The sequence below is a fragment of the Mustela lutreola genome, chromosome 6 (assembly GCF_030435805.1).
Source record: "Mustela lutreola isolate mMusLut2 chromosome 6, mMusLut2.pri, whole genome shotgun sequence".
NCBI lineage: Eukaryota > Metazoa > Chordata > Mammalia > Carnivora > Mustelidae > Mustela > Mustela lutreola.
The window spans coordinates 14,566,516-14,581,931 of NC_081295.1; the positions used below are offsets into that span (position 1 = coordinate 14,566,516).

Here is a 15,416-nt window from a genome sequence, read left to right on the forward strand (position 1 = left end):
CTTCCTAGCCCCGAGTAAAAGCGAATACATTTCTTCAAGGGGAAATCTAGGAGAGGACTGTTATTCTGACACACCCCCTGCTCCCCTCTTTGTAATATTCATAAAAACAACAGAGGGGAAAGGACTGGAAATGTGTACTCTAAATGCAGTTCCCCGCTCTACCTGGCCAAGGTGAGTCCTCTGTTTATGACACCAGATACGCAGGAAGTCCCTGAGAAACAGAGACTTCAATCACTCTCTCTCTCGAACTTTGGCAAGTGGAAGTCATCAAACAGGAATTTTGAATTCACAGCGTAGGAAAAATAGTTGAGTCATTCTCATTCACCCATTTACTCACAGATTCATGCACTCAGCAATAATGTTGAGCCTACACAATACATAAAATGGGACTGTGAGGGATACAGAGAAAAATAAGATACATTTTTTTTTCCCAGAAGCTGCCAGTTTTCAGGGTTCTCTCCAGGGAGGGGGACTCTTGGGACTTTGATAGGACAAGCTTCTTGCCACTTGATGCATCATCTCAAGGTTTGAAAGCCCCTTAAAATGTAAGCCAACCCTCCAGACACCTTGGCTCTTCCCTCACAGCCACTAAGAAAAGAAATTTCATTTCCGTTTCTAGGGTCTGGGTGTAAGCCACACAAACTTCATCCCGCATGGGTACCTGATTCCTAGTCTCATCACGTCTCCTCATTTTTATGGCCTTTCTGGAGTAAAGAATTTTTTCTTTTTTCTTTTTTTCTCTACTTTCTTTATCTCTGCCCCACAGGCTGAGTTCTGTTCCTGGGAATAGTATCCACTAAGCTCCTGGCCAGCCACTCTACAGGACTATTTGAAATGGAAATAAGACCGCTTTCTCCTTTTGGCACAGAAAGGCTCCATTTCCTTTGCTAATATTCTTCCTTAACTCCTATGCAAAATATCCATGGAGTGGTTCCTATGTGCCAAGCACCAAGCTAGGTGGTATTGGGTGCACAGATGATCCAAGATGGGCTGCAGTAACCGCCTTACAGAGTTTCTAGTCTAACCAGGGCAGAGAGCGAAATAAAATGGGCAGCAGCAATCGGGAAGAAGAAGGTGCAAATTCCAACTGGGTGAGGGCTCCGGAGACCCTCCCTGGAAAGAGCACCCAAGCCATGATGGATTAGCTTACATTCACAAAAACCCATTCCGCGTGCCACATGCCCATGATCTTGACTTTAAGCGTCATTGTGTGACTTGCTGGCCGTGGAACACTAATCGATGTGACTCAACTAAAAGACGATGAACTTGCCCTCACGGGCTTGCTCCCTTGGACCTCTGCCATCACTATGAGAAGAGTATGTCCCAGCTAACCCGCAGGAACAAGGAGGCTAAAAGACCCCCGGAGGCAGAGTCGCCTTGCCAACCTGGAGTCTCCCAGCTGTGCCCGGCCTCCGTCAGCCGCCGCACAGATGTGGGAGTGGACCCAGCGGGGGTGGACAGAGCTGCCAGCCAACCTGCAGCCCGCCCATGAGTCAGAGAACAGTCACTTACGGCCAGGGCTCAGACTCTCAGGAAGCCCTCGGAAGTTAAGTAGGGTTAGAGCACAAGTTATATGAGCAAAATAAAGAGACTAATGCAATGGGGAGCTACTTCGGGGTTTTAAAGAAAGGAATGACGTGAGCCGATGTGGTATTAGCTGGCCACTCTGGCTCTGATGTGGAGGATGGGTTCGGGGGGTCAAGACGGAAGGCAGGGAGGTGCATCGGGCGGCCACGGTAGAAATCCAGAAGGAACGCTGGCGGGGATGTGGGCAGCAGCAGGGAGGGGTGGCCAGAAGGGGTCTGAGAGGAATGGAGGGATCACTGTTGACCCTCTGAGGCACGAGGCTTAGGGACGGAGAGTCTCTCAGAATTTCTAAGTGTGCGTTGGGGGAATACGATGCAGGAGCCATAAGGGAGGCGCCCAGGGCCTCCGGAGGACAGGTGTGCTCACAGACTGGCCTTGATTGGTGGGACAAAGTGAATGACCAAAAACACTGCCGTGCTCCCGCAACCCACACATTGCCCACCCCTCCCCCCACGGGGCCTTGGGCAGGCTTCCAACTGAGCACAAATGTCACCTCCTCTAGGAAAGCTCTCCGTCTGCCCCATGCCCTAGCCAGACGGCCTCCTCTGCCCTCACCTTCACGCCCCTCACATGCCGGGAACTTGTGCCAAGAGGGCTATCTGCCTTCAGGCACCGGCACTCTCCGGCCCAGCGGTAACATGTTTGAGGGCTCCTGTTCTGGTGCTCCTGTGGGGAACCCTAGGACGCCTCACCTCATGTGCCTGATGTGGGAGAGGATGAGGAGGAGCTGGGCCAGACGCCGGTGCTGCTGCTGCAGAGTGAGGCCCGCTTTGGCCATCAGATGGATCAAGGTGTCTGTGATCTTGTCCAAGACACGGTGGATATGGTCCTTCTCCTCCAGAGACTTCAGGGTGCTGGACAGGAATGTGTACACTCCTGCGTGTGCAGAGAGAGAGAGAGACAGAGAAAGAGGATGAGGTCTAGGAGACTGGCGGCGTGCGTGGGACCGATGCCCAGCCAGCACCTTCCCCTTCCCCTGCCCCACAACCCTGCACAGCAGTGGGGAAGTTTGTTCTAAGCAACCCTACAAAATTCCTAATCAATATACATGTCTGAGAGGACCAAGAAACCCATCCGGCCTCCTGTGTGGAGCCGACTTCCAGGATTTATCATCAAGATACCCAGGAAAGTCACTGTTTCCTTGGGGCCGTAATGGTGTCACCAGCCACCCCCTCTCTGTCGGGCCTGACACCCACACAAACTATCCCATTAACGCCGACCACAGCCCGAGAGAGGCATTATTAGTCCTTTTCTCAGGAAGAAACCAAAGGGCAGAGAGGTCCTCAGGACAAAGCTGAGCTGGGAATGAAGCCCCACACGCTGACTCCACACCTGGTCATTATCAGGGAGACTCCCAGGAGACCCGTGTCACTCTGGTAAGATGCATGGAGAGCGACAAATGATCTGTTCAGTGATTCAGGTCGTTTTTTTCTAGGTAGGATCTAATTTGCTGTTATGTTTCAGGTCAGGCTTAGGGCTTTTTCATCCTCAGCTGAAAGGTTTATGATTTGGGAGGGGGGAGGTTCTAGAGGACCCTGGGAACTGCTGTTTTTCACTGCCAGGCATGTTTGGGTTTTGTTTTTCCCCCAGCTCTTGCCTTTCTCCTGGTGACAGACCTGACTTCTTGGGCCACAGTAGACTCAGGACCAAAATTAGACTATCAGGTCACTCGTTCTTTGGGACAGTATTAGCCCTGAGCTAGACAATCAGAGCTTTTTCTGGGATTGTATATGGAAGTTGTGAGACGGAAATTCTTCCCTCTAGGTTGTGAACTTGGAGGGGGAGAATATTCGGCTTTCCTATAGTGCCCCCCTCCCTGCCCTTGGGGAACGCCCATCTGCAGAACTGATTTGAGCCACAGTCAGCAGGGGTGATAGTTACCTGGCAGTGGGGAGGGGCCAGGTGGGGAATCCTGGCTCCAGTCACGAAGTCCCACTCTTACATTGTTTTCCTTTGACCTTGGAACTTCCATAGTCTCCTTTCTAACATTCCCAAATTCCCTTTTTACTTAAGATAGTGGGAGTGGGATGTCCGTCCCTTGCGACTGAAAGAGTCTATTAGAGTTGTGAACTCAGCGCAAGGACCAGAGGAAGGTGAGTACGAAAAAGATGGGAACAATTCAGAGCAAGAGGAAGACAGGACGGATCAGTCTTGGGACCACAGGGATGGATTTCCCATCAGGAAAAAACTCCAGAAATAAGGCCCACCTGAATGTACCATGTTACAAGGTGCAGATGATGCTATATTTTTCTCCAGATGATGCATTATGTATTTATGTATATAAACACTTTTTTTGGTCTATAAACTGTATGTTTATATGCACTTTATGTTTATATGTAAATATATAAACATATATATAAACATATTTATATATGTTTATAACACCTTATGTATATAAACACTTATTTGGGTCTTAACCTCTGTTGGTTAATATTAACCTCTATTAATCTCTATTGGTTAATTGGGCCCACCAGCCTTCTCCTAAAGAGATTTCTTCTCGCCTCTTCCTTCCCGTTCCTCAACGGTAACCAAGACCCAAATCTATGAATCCCTGACCTTATACTGGTAATATGGTGATGGTGACAAGTTACTGCTCACAGCGTGTCCCGTATTGGATCCTGGGGGAAATACCTCCACCATGGAATCCAAAGTAGACAGAGTTGTAATTTCCCAGAATGGAAAATAGCTGAACTTAAACAAATAAAACAGCAACAATAAAACCAGGATGGTTGAGATCTTGGCTTACATGAAGTTGAATAGAATAGTGTAGCTTTTGGTACCCTGAGGCACTTTGAGCCAAAGCAAATAGACCACAGAACGAGTAAGCAACAGACAGGCAGTGAAATAAGAAAGAAATTGCTGGATTCCTTTACCTATGTTCCCTGTGAACCGTTGACAGAGAAAGAAAGTGTCCATTAGGAAAAATGCACATCCAGGCATCCTGGGGTCTGCCTGGAGGCGATGGAGAGCAGGAAAGGGGTGCACCAGCGGGTTGGAGGTCAAAGGCACCTCGGAGCCCCTCCACCCCCACCTCCCACTTCCCTTTCTGTCATCACACACATCCAAGTGTCATGTCTCCCCACAGCCCTGCATCTGGATGGGTATCCTGGGAACCTGCCCAGGCCACACTGCTGAGTTAAGCCAACTCTGGTGATGCATTTTCTACCAGTTTCCTCTTTTGTCACCACTGGGGATGCTGGCCTCATTCACCGAAAATCCTGTTCTGGTTCAAGGGAACCAAAGACACGAGGAACAAGTAGGGTCCAGGTGACACACAGCCGCACCTGCTCGTCTCCCACGTGTGCATGCCTAGAGGCTTTCACTAAAGACCTACTTGAGCATGCGCTACGATACTTAACAGGGATTCCAACCCTTATTTTAAGTGTTAATGTTTTAAGTGAGGATATTGCCAGTGGAGAAAGAGTTTTCTTAACACTGACTCTTGGGCTGCAGGCCATTCTCAGAATAAGCCTGTTTTTCTACTCCTGTTTTGGCACCAATACAGCTTATCATTTCTTCCTTGTCAACAGTTGCTTCCTTGCTGTGTAAATATACTCTGGAATAAAAATACAGTCCGTTGAAATGCCAGTAATGGACAACAGCAGCCACCATCCTTTTGGGCTTTTCTGGCAAAATGTGGCCCATGTTTGCTACCTGTTGCCCCTAAGGAGACTTTTGTGAAAAACAACAGAAATCCAAAGTCCCAGAATACTTCAGGTGTTCCGGCCAATGAAAAACTGGGTTGCTGGTAATTTCCATATCCCAGGTGGTCTCTGCCACCCTGGACAGCTGCACCACGGTGCCCAGCAGCCCAGCGCCAGTGATCAGACAGTGAGGGCCTTCAGAAATATTCCTGCAACAAGACTGGCTTTGCAACTCCCAGAGCTGCTCCAAATCCCCAAGATGGAAAAAACCAATCTGGATGTCATTATCCAGTCTTAAAATGTTATTAGCAAATCTGAGCTTCTACATACTCTGAATCTTGGCCAACACTGGGAGATGCAGGAAGAGTCTATGGAGAAATCTCGTGGTAGAAAAAAAGGGGGAGAGAAGCCACAAGGACCCCCTCCCCCGTACAGAAGAGACCGCAGCCAATCTCTCTCACTCTCTTGCTCTCACTGACTCTTGATTCCACTCTCTTCCTCCTCTCATTCTGCTTGGATCTCCTTGTTCTTCCTTCTTCCTTCTTTTCTCCCCATCTGCTTCTTTTACTTGTCCAGATAATGGAGTCTTCTGGAAGCTGGAGGAATGCAGGCATGGGCATTGAGGGTGTATATGCATGTGGTCATGCCCCGAAGGAAGACCTAGCACAACCAACCACGGACCTGCACTGGTGGCACATCTGACTGCTCCGGAGGGAATGAAAAGTTCCAAGGCCCATGGCTCAGCAGTTGTTTCAGGACCAATTCTTCAAAGAAGGACCCGTGTTTTCTCTTCCAAAAGGAAGAAAATGACAGTAGACTCTGAGAGAATCCTTCACTCTACGGCAGTTTAACCAAATTTAAAAAAAAGAGAGAGAGAGACTCAAAGGGTAAAGGTAGCAAAGAAAACTCCTCAAGTCCACAGAGGTAAGTAGTCTGGGCCAGCAAGCTGCCACTGCACTTGCATCAAAAGGGACTTCTTTTTCTATCCTGTTCACCCAGGGATTAGTCCTTACGTTAGCCTTTAGGCCTTTAACCCTAAAGTAAGCCAAGAGCATGACAGCTCAGAAGTACCTTCAAGACTGGCAGTTGGATGAGCGTCCATTGGCGTTGTGCTTCACCTATGACTGCAGTTGGACTGTGCCCTGTGGGGCATTGGGACAGCTCATGGTGGCTACAGCTACTTAATGGGAGAGACCTGTTGGATGTCCTACAAGGTGTGGGACAGTCCCAAAAGATGAAGGATATTTTCTTGAATGTACTAATGAATTAATCCTATTATAAATAAAAATTCTGTAGCAAAAAGTTTTTGCAAGACTGTACACAAGAAGTCCAGTATGCAGGTGACTGTATAGCAGGGGAAGCTTAAATGGAATACTTTTTCTCAAAATTATTAAAAAATTTATTCACTTGATGTAGCCAATTGAATGTATTACATAAGCTTTCCAACAATATGGTTAGTTGAAATGATTTCAGTGCAGGTGTACAAGTACTACATAGGAAACATACCTGGTCGCAATTTATAGAACAGATTTCTTCTAAACAGAAACAGAATCAACTATTATAAAACAGTGGACATTAATGAAATATTGTGGTTTTGCACCTATGTGTTTTTAAATAATTTTGTGGCACAGTAAGAAATCTATTTTGTGAAAAGTACATGTTAAAATTATTTTGGGGTTCTTGTCTTCTGTCTTGGACAGACATTGTCTCCAGGGATTTCCCACAGATTTCTTGATCACCACTTACATGTATTGTTGTTTCATTTTCCAATTAATCATCACTTCTCCATTGCTTATCCAAAGGAAATTGTCTCTAAGGCCTTTTTAAGTTCTTAAAAGTTATGAGCATTTGAGATCAGATATGTTTTTGTATAAGAGTGTATTTCAGATATAAGAACATACAGAGACTGAAAGAGAAGGGATGAAATAAGATATTCTGTGCAACTAGAAATGAAAAGTAGGCATAGCCATATGACAGACATATGATATAGTACTTATGTCAGAAAATATAGACTTTAACAACTTTAACCAAAGACAAAGAAGGGTATTACCTAACAATAAAAGGGTTAATCCAACAAGAGAATATAACATTTGTAAATATTTATGCACCCAAAATAGGAGAGCTAGAATATAGAAAGCAGACATTAACAGACCCAAGGGAGCAATGCAATAATAGTAGCGGACTTTAACAACCCACTTACCTAAACAGATATAGCATCCAGACAGAAAATCAGTAAGGAAAGACCAGCGACCAGCCTTAAGCGACATGTTAGAGCAAAGGATACAGAGCATTCCATCCAAGAGCAGCAGAATACACATTCTTCTCAAGTGCACATGGAACATTCTCCAAAACAGATCACTTTTTAGGCCACAGAAAAAGTCTTGGTAAACTTAAGAAGACTGAAATCATACCAAGCGTCTTTTCTGACCACACTGGTACAAAACTAGAGATGAGTAGAATAGGAAAACTGGAAAAATCACAAATACAAAGAGATGACACAACATGCTACTAAAGAACCAATGGGTCAATGAAGAAAAAAAATACCTTGTGAGAAATGAAAATGAAATACAACAGCTCAAAATCTCTGCGATGGAGCAAAAGCAATTCTAAAAAGGAAGTTCATAGCTATAATGGCCTACCTCAAGAAATAAGAAAAATCTCAGATAAGCAATCTAACTTCACACTGAAGGATACTAGAAAAAAGAACAAATGAAGCCCCAAGTTAGTAAGAGGAAAGAAATAATTAAGATGAGAGCAGATATAAATGAAATAAAAACTGAAACACACAATAAAAAAGACTAATGTAACTAAGAGCTGCTTCTTTCAAAAGATAAACAAAATTGACAAACCTCTAGCTAAATTCACCAAAAAAAAAAGAAAAGAAAAAAGAGAGAGGGTGCAGATAAATACAATAAAAAATCAAAGACAAGTTAAAACTGATGCCACAAAAATACAAAGGATCATAAGAGACTATTACAAATAATTGTGTGCTAAAAAATCGGACAATCTAGCAAAAAATAGATAAATTCCTAGAAACGCACAGTCTTCCAAGATTAAATCATGAACAAATAGAAAATCCGAATAGACCGATTACTAGTAAGGAGATTCAATTGGTAATCAAAAAACTCCCAACAAACAAAAGCCCAGGACGAGATGGTTTCACTGATGAATGCTACCAAACATCCCAAGATTTATAAGACACATCGTTCTCAAAATCCTCCAAAAAACTGACGGGGAAGGAGTGCTCCCAAACCCATTTTATGAGGCTAGCACCACCCTGTTACCAAAAGCAAGGACATTACAGAAAAAAAAAAAAAAGAAGAAGAAGAAGAAGAAAGAAAGAAAGAAAGGGAAAGAAAATTGCAGGTCAATATCCCTGATGAATAGAAATGCAAAATCCTCAACAAAAATATAAGAAAACTAAATTCAATAACACATTAAAAAGATTATCCCTCATGATAAAGTCCAGGGATGCAAGGATGATTTAACATCTGCAAAGCAATGTGATGTACCACACTAACAAAATGAGGAATAAAAATCATTTGATCATCTAAATAAATGCAGAAAAAGCATTTGAAAAAATTCAGAATTCATTTATGATAAAACATTCAACACAGTGTGTATAGAGAGGAAGGACCTCAAAATAATGAAGACCATAGGACAAACCCGCAGGTAACATCATACTCAACAGTATGATGAAAAGCTGAAAGCTCTTCCTCTAAGATAAAAAATAAGACAAGAAAGCCCACCCTAGCTACTTTTTTTCAATATGGTATTGGGACTTCTAGCCATAGTAATTAGGCAAGAAACCAGAAATAAAAGACATCTATATTACAAAAGAAGAACTAAAACTGTTGCTATTTGCAGATGACTTGATACTATATGTAAAAAATACTAAAATCTCCACAAAAAAACCTGTTAGAACTAATAGATGAATTCAGTAAAGATGCAGAATACAAAAACAAAATTCAGAAATCTGTTATGCTTCTATAACAAACTGTCAGAAAGAGAAATTTAAAAAAACACTCTGAGGGTTGCTGGGGGGAGGGGGGTTGGGAGAAGGGGGTGGGATTATGGACATTGGGGAAGGTATGTGCTTTGGTGAGTGCTGTGAAGTGTGTAAACCTGGTGATTCACAGACCTGTACCCCTGGGGATAAAAATATATGTTTATAAAAAATAAAAAATTTTAAAAAAAGTATGAAAATAAAGAGAAAATACAGTATTGATATTAAAAAAAAAAAACACTCTCATTTACAACTGCACCCAAAAGAATAAAATCCCTAGGAATAAATTTAACCAAGGAGGTGAAAAAACAGTAATCTGAAAACTATAAGACACCACCACCACCACCACCAACAACAACAACAAAAAATGGAAGAAGACACAAATAGCTACGTTGATATCCATGCTCATGGATAGTAAGAGTTAAGATTGTCAAAATGCCTATGCTATCCAAAGCAATCTACATATTCAGTGTAATCTCTACCAAAAGCCCAATGGCACCTTTCACAGACCTGGAATAAATAATTCTAAACTTTGCATGAAACCACAAAGGATGACCCCAAATAGCCAAACCGATCCTGAGAAAGAACATATATCTACTAAGGGGTTAACATTAAAAATATGTGAAGAACTCAAATGACTTATCATCCTTCTACTGATGTGATTATTTACCTGAAAAGTGAAAAGCCTGTTCATAACCTAATCCTTGAGCAAGATTTACTGTTACACTAGTATTTGTGAAATCACAGTCATTCAAGTCCTCTTTTAAGTGGTCTCAAAGTGAGAGGGATCACAGTGAAGACAAGTGTTCTTGCCAGAACCCAACATAAGAACACAGTGGTCCATCTAGCATCACCATGTACTACTCACGGGTACCTTCTTGGCACAGATGACTATGAGATCATATGCTAATGATTCAGTGATATTTACCAATTTAGTATAATTTTTAATGAAATCTACTAAAAATCCTAAAAGGTAAATACATTGTATGCCAATACTTTCAAGCTGACTCAAAGGACAAGCCCTATAATGACTTCACATGGTGAAATTGATGAACTGACTTAATTGACTTGAGAAGAAATCTTAAATTTATACTTAAGAAAATAATTTAAGTGACAGCCATGTGTCTCGGTTTTTTATTGAAGTATAATTGACATACAATATTATATTATTCTTAGATGTAGAACATAGTAATTTGATACTTACATAGAATATGAAATGATCACCATGACAAATCTAATTACCATCTGTCACCATGCAAAGTTTTTATGATATTATTGACTATATTCCCTGTGATGGATACTACATCCCTGTATCTTGTTAATTTTATAACTGTTAAGACTGTGCTTCTTAATTTCCTTGACCTGTTTCATCCATCTCCCCAAGCCCCTCCCCTCTGGCAACCACCAGTTTGTTCTCTGTACCTATGACTCTGTTTCTCTTGTTTCATTGTTTTGCTTTTTAGATTACACATATAAGTGAAATCCTATAATATTTCTCTTTCTTGGACTCCTTTAATTTGGTATAATACCCTCTAGGTCCATCCACATTGTTGCAAATGGTAAGATCTCATTCTTCTTTATAGTTGAGTAATATTCCATTGTGTGTATACACAAACACACAAAACACACACACAGTTTTTAATATTTGTAGTAAATTGTATCCTAACCTTATATCTGTATCTCACATCTTCTTTATTCATTCATCTATGGGTGGACATGGACACTTGGGCTGCTTCTATGTCCTGGCTACTGTAAATAATGTTGTGATCAACGTAGGGATGCATATGTCTTTTTGAATTAACATTTTCATTTTCTTTGAATGCCCAGAAGAAGAAATGCTGAATCATATGGTTGTTCTATTTTTAATTTTTAAAGGACCCTTCATACTATTTTCCACAGTAGCTACACCAATTTACATTACCACCAACAGTGCACGAGGGTTGCCTTTTCCTCACAGCCTAACATTTGTTATTTCTTGTCTTTCTGATAGTAGCCACTATGAAAAGAGTGAGATCGTAACTCACTGTGGTTTTAATTTGTATTTTCATGATGATTCAGGATGTCGAGCATCTGTTCTTATGCCTGTTGGCCATCTGGATGTCTTTTTTGGAAAAATGTCTATTCAGGTCCTTTGCCATTTTAAAAATTGGTTTGTTTGTCTTTTGCTGTATATGTTGTCTACCTTGGATATTAAATCTTTATTGGATACTTCATTTGAGAATATCTTCTCCTAGTCAGTGGGATGTCTTTTCATTTTGCTGATGGTTTCCTCCACTATACAAGAGCCTTTTAATTTAAAGAGCCATTCATTTGTTTTTGCTTTTGTTGTCCTTTCCTGAGGAGACAGATCCAAAAAAATAATACTAGACCGATGTCAAGGCAGCTATAGCCATGTGTTCTTCTAGGAATTTTATGATTTCAGGTCTTCAATCCATTTTAAGTTTATTTTATATAGGGTATAAGAAAGTGGTCCAGTTTCATTCTTTTGCATGTAGTTTTTATATATTAAATTGCAGTTGTATGGGAGATTGGGAAAAATGAGTGAAGGGGAGAAGGAGATACAGGTTTCCAGTTATGGAATGAATAGATCACAGGAATAAAAGGCACAGAATAAGGAACACAGTCAATGATATTATAATAGTGACATATGAGGACAGATGGTAGCTACACTTGGATGAGCACAGCATAATGTATAAACCTATTGAATCACTATATTTTACACCTGAAATTACTGTAATATTGTGTGTCAACTATACTCAAATTAAAAAATGGCAGTTTTTAATATTTGTAGTAAATTGTATCCTAACCTTATACCTTTTTAGATGATTCCATTATGGGTCCACGTTTTGCTTAAAAGCCTTATTTTGGTTAGTTATATCTGTAACGTATAAAGAAAGCACCAGGGTTCTGATTTTTGTATTCCTCAAACAGTCAACTACTAGGTTTCTGAGGTCAAGAAGAAGATATTCTGAAGGGACATTTGATGGAAAATGTGCAGCCCATCTATTACAGAGGGATTTACTCACAAGGTTCCATGCAGAACTCCCAGTCCTAGTAGCTGGCCTGGTCTCAGAAGGCCTTGAGGGTTTCATCCCCCCCGCCCCCCAGAGAAGGTAGGCCAAAACAATCTGCATAAATTCTTTTCCCTGGACCTATTTTTTCTTGCTTGGCATTTTAGGGGTAATGAGTGACAACACAGAGCAGGAAGCAAGTCTTACATGTTGGAGCAAACTGTATTTTCCAAAGGTGACCACAATAATATTTCCCATTCAACATGCTTCTCTATGATAATGATGCATGCACGCCTCCCCTAGAGATGTCCAAGCTATGCCCTCCCTTGAGTCTGGGTGGATCTGTGACTTGCTTGTAATTAAAAAAATAAAAATGGACTGGAAGTGATGCTGTGTGACTTCTAAGGGACTATCACACAAGGCCATGCAGCTTCTGCCTTGTCAGCTGGGACACTGGCTTCTGGAGCCCTTGCCACCCCTAAAAGGGGCAGTGCACCAGGCTGTGGGGGAGTGGGAGGAGAGACCACAGATAAGCCCCTTCACTGACAGCTCCAGCTGATGTCCCATCTGACAGCCAGCATCAACTGTCAGCGTGTGAATAAAGACACTGCAAGGTGACTGCACCCAAAACTATCATGAGTCTCCCCATCTGAGGAATGGGGGAAAAGGGACAAGATATTCCCTGTGCCCTAGCCAAATTCATGATCAAGATAATACAACCTTTTCTTAAACCTATTTTGGGGGTAATTTATTACACATCAGCAGCAGGCAGAACACACCTGGATTATCTGCACAAAATGCCCAGAAAGGAAAATGACCAGAATGGGCAGATTGGAGATTGGACTCCTATGCTGGTACATCATGAAATGAAACAACATCTGGATACTTCCTCCACATTATGAACGCTACTGACTATCAACGCCTTAAGCCAGACCTTGACCTTCACCCGTGATACAATGGTAAAGGCCTGAACTCATCCTATCAGATATTATAAGCAGTTAACAATTTTCTGTAGAAGCCATTAGCCCTGACCACTGCCCAGCTTATTATCAAAACACCTGGATCTTCTCCTAACTGGCAGCCCAAAATATCTGCATCTGGTTTCTCACCACCAGAGAATAAAACACTCCCAGTTTTCAGTTCCATTTATCCTTATCAAGCCTTAATTGTGAGAAACAGACTTTGTAGAGATTTGCCCAAAGGAGAGTTTTTATGTTAAACAACTGGTCTATTTACTTTTATTTTTATTAAAAGTCTGTGAACCTTGTAATGGAATGTGTTCTCCTCTATGCTTTGGCCAAAAGAAGGAAAGTTAGAGCCAAATTTGTGGCCTGCTCCACAGAACTGTATAGATGTGCTTCTGCATGCTAATTCGACTCCTGGATTTATTATTTCAGTCACTCTATTTTCCTTTTTTATAAATTTTGCCAATTATCGATTTACTCCTTTATGTTGCATAGAATTTTACGAAGCCATTTCAAATTCTCTGTGAAAGAGGCTATATGTGCATCAAGTAATTAAAAAGACATCCCTCCACCTTCTGCCAAATCAACAGTGTTAGTGTGAATGCAAATGTTTATAAATATTCATCTGACTTAGCTTTGAAGCCAGAACAAAAGTGCCATATGATTAAGAATATATTATAGGCAGAAATGTGCATGAGCTCATCCCCCCGAATTGAACAGCACAACTTGAATACCTTGCAATGTTCAGCACTGGTTGCTAATAGAGGAAGGTCGCACATTCTTGGTCTTGATTTGTATGTTTATCTCCAGAGCCACAAGGTTTCAGATATAATTTCTACCTAGATATAAAACCTCGATATAAAACTGAAATGGCTGATAATGCTCCATAATGGCAACTATGGTTCTTTGGGTTTACCAGTTTCATCATTTTGAGTGAACACGACAGTAGATGAACATTATATTGATAAAGGGCCACATGACTGTGACAGGTATCTCATTTTTCTGTAAGGAGAGAAAGGTTATATTACATTGTAAATAGGAGATGCAGAATTCCAGAATTATAGATTTAAAGGGGGCCTTACATTTATCTAGTTCAGTAGTTTTTAAACTATTTTGAGAATCAAAACCTCTGAAAAATGTGAACCTCATTTAAAACCCTCACATTATAAACTTGGTGAAGTGAAACTTCAAAAGCCGGAGAATTGAAGGAAGGGGGCTGGATCCTACTTACTCAGCCTCTCCTCCTCCACCAGAGCCTCCTTCTAGAACATAAGTCTTCAAGCAGAAGAATGTTTAAAAACCAATGATCATAAAAGAATGAGAAGACAAGCCACAGACTGGGAGAAAATATTTGCAAAAGATACCTGCCGAAGACTCTCACACAAAATATACAAAGAACTCTTTTTTTTTTAAAATTATTTTTATTAACACATAATGTATTATTTGTCCCAGGGTACAGGTCTGTGAATCATAAAAAAATATAAAAAGAACTCCTAAAAGTCAACAATAAGAAAATGAACAACCCAATTTAAAAATGGGCCACAAAACTACAACAAATAATATTAAAATTTGCACTGAACCAGATTAAGATCCCGAATAGTGAAAGCAATTCTGAGAAAGAAGAAAAAAGCTGGAGGTATTACAATTTCCAATTTCAAGATCTACTACAAATCTGTAGTAATCAAAATAGAAGGATACTGGCACAAAAACAGACACCCAGATTAATGGAACAGAATAGAGACCAGAAATAAATCCAAATTTATATGGTCAATTAATCTATGACAAGGGAGGTTAGAATATACAGTGGGGAAAAGACAGTCTCTTCAGTTAGTGGTGTTGGGAAAACTGGACAGCCATATGCAGAAGAAGAATGACAATGTACCACTTTCTAAAACCATACACAAAAATAAAGTCAAAATGGACTAACGGCCTCTATGTAATGCCTGAAACTACAAAAATCCTTGAAAAGACCACAGGCAGTAATCTTTTTAATATCAGCTGTAGCAACATTTTTTTTTTAGATATGTCTCTTAAGGCAAAGAAAACAAAACTGAAAACAAACTACTGGTACTACACCAAACTAAAAAGTTTTTTCACAGAAAAGGAAACCATCAAGAAAACAAAAAGATAACCTAATGAATGGGAGAAGATATTTGCAAGGGACATATCTGGTAAGAGGTTAATATCCAAAATATATTAAGAG

The 15,416-nt window shown here is 41.1% G+C and overlaps 1 protein-coding gene across 7 annotated transcripts in view; it reads right to left on the reverse strand.

Moving 5' to 3' along the window:
- ESR1 (estrogen receptor 1) overlaps positions 1-15,416 on the reverse strand; it is a 427,341-nt gene that overhangs the window by 6,450 nt on the left and 405,475 nt on the right. For all 7 annotated transcript variants that reach the window (XM_059176760.1, XM_059176756.1, XM_059176758.1 and 4 more), the window contains one exon: positions 2,280-2,463. In XM_059176760.1, the coding sequence (XP_059032743.1) occupies positions 2,280-2,463 (184 nt within the window). The remainder of the gene's footprint in view (positions 1-2,279; positions 2,464-15,416) is intronic.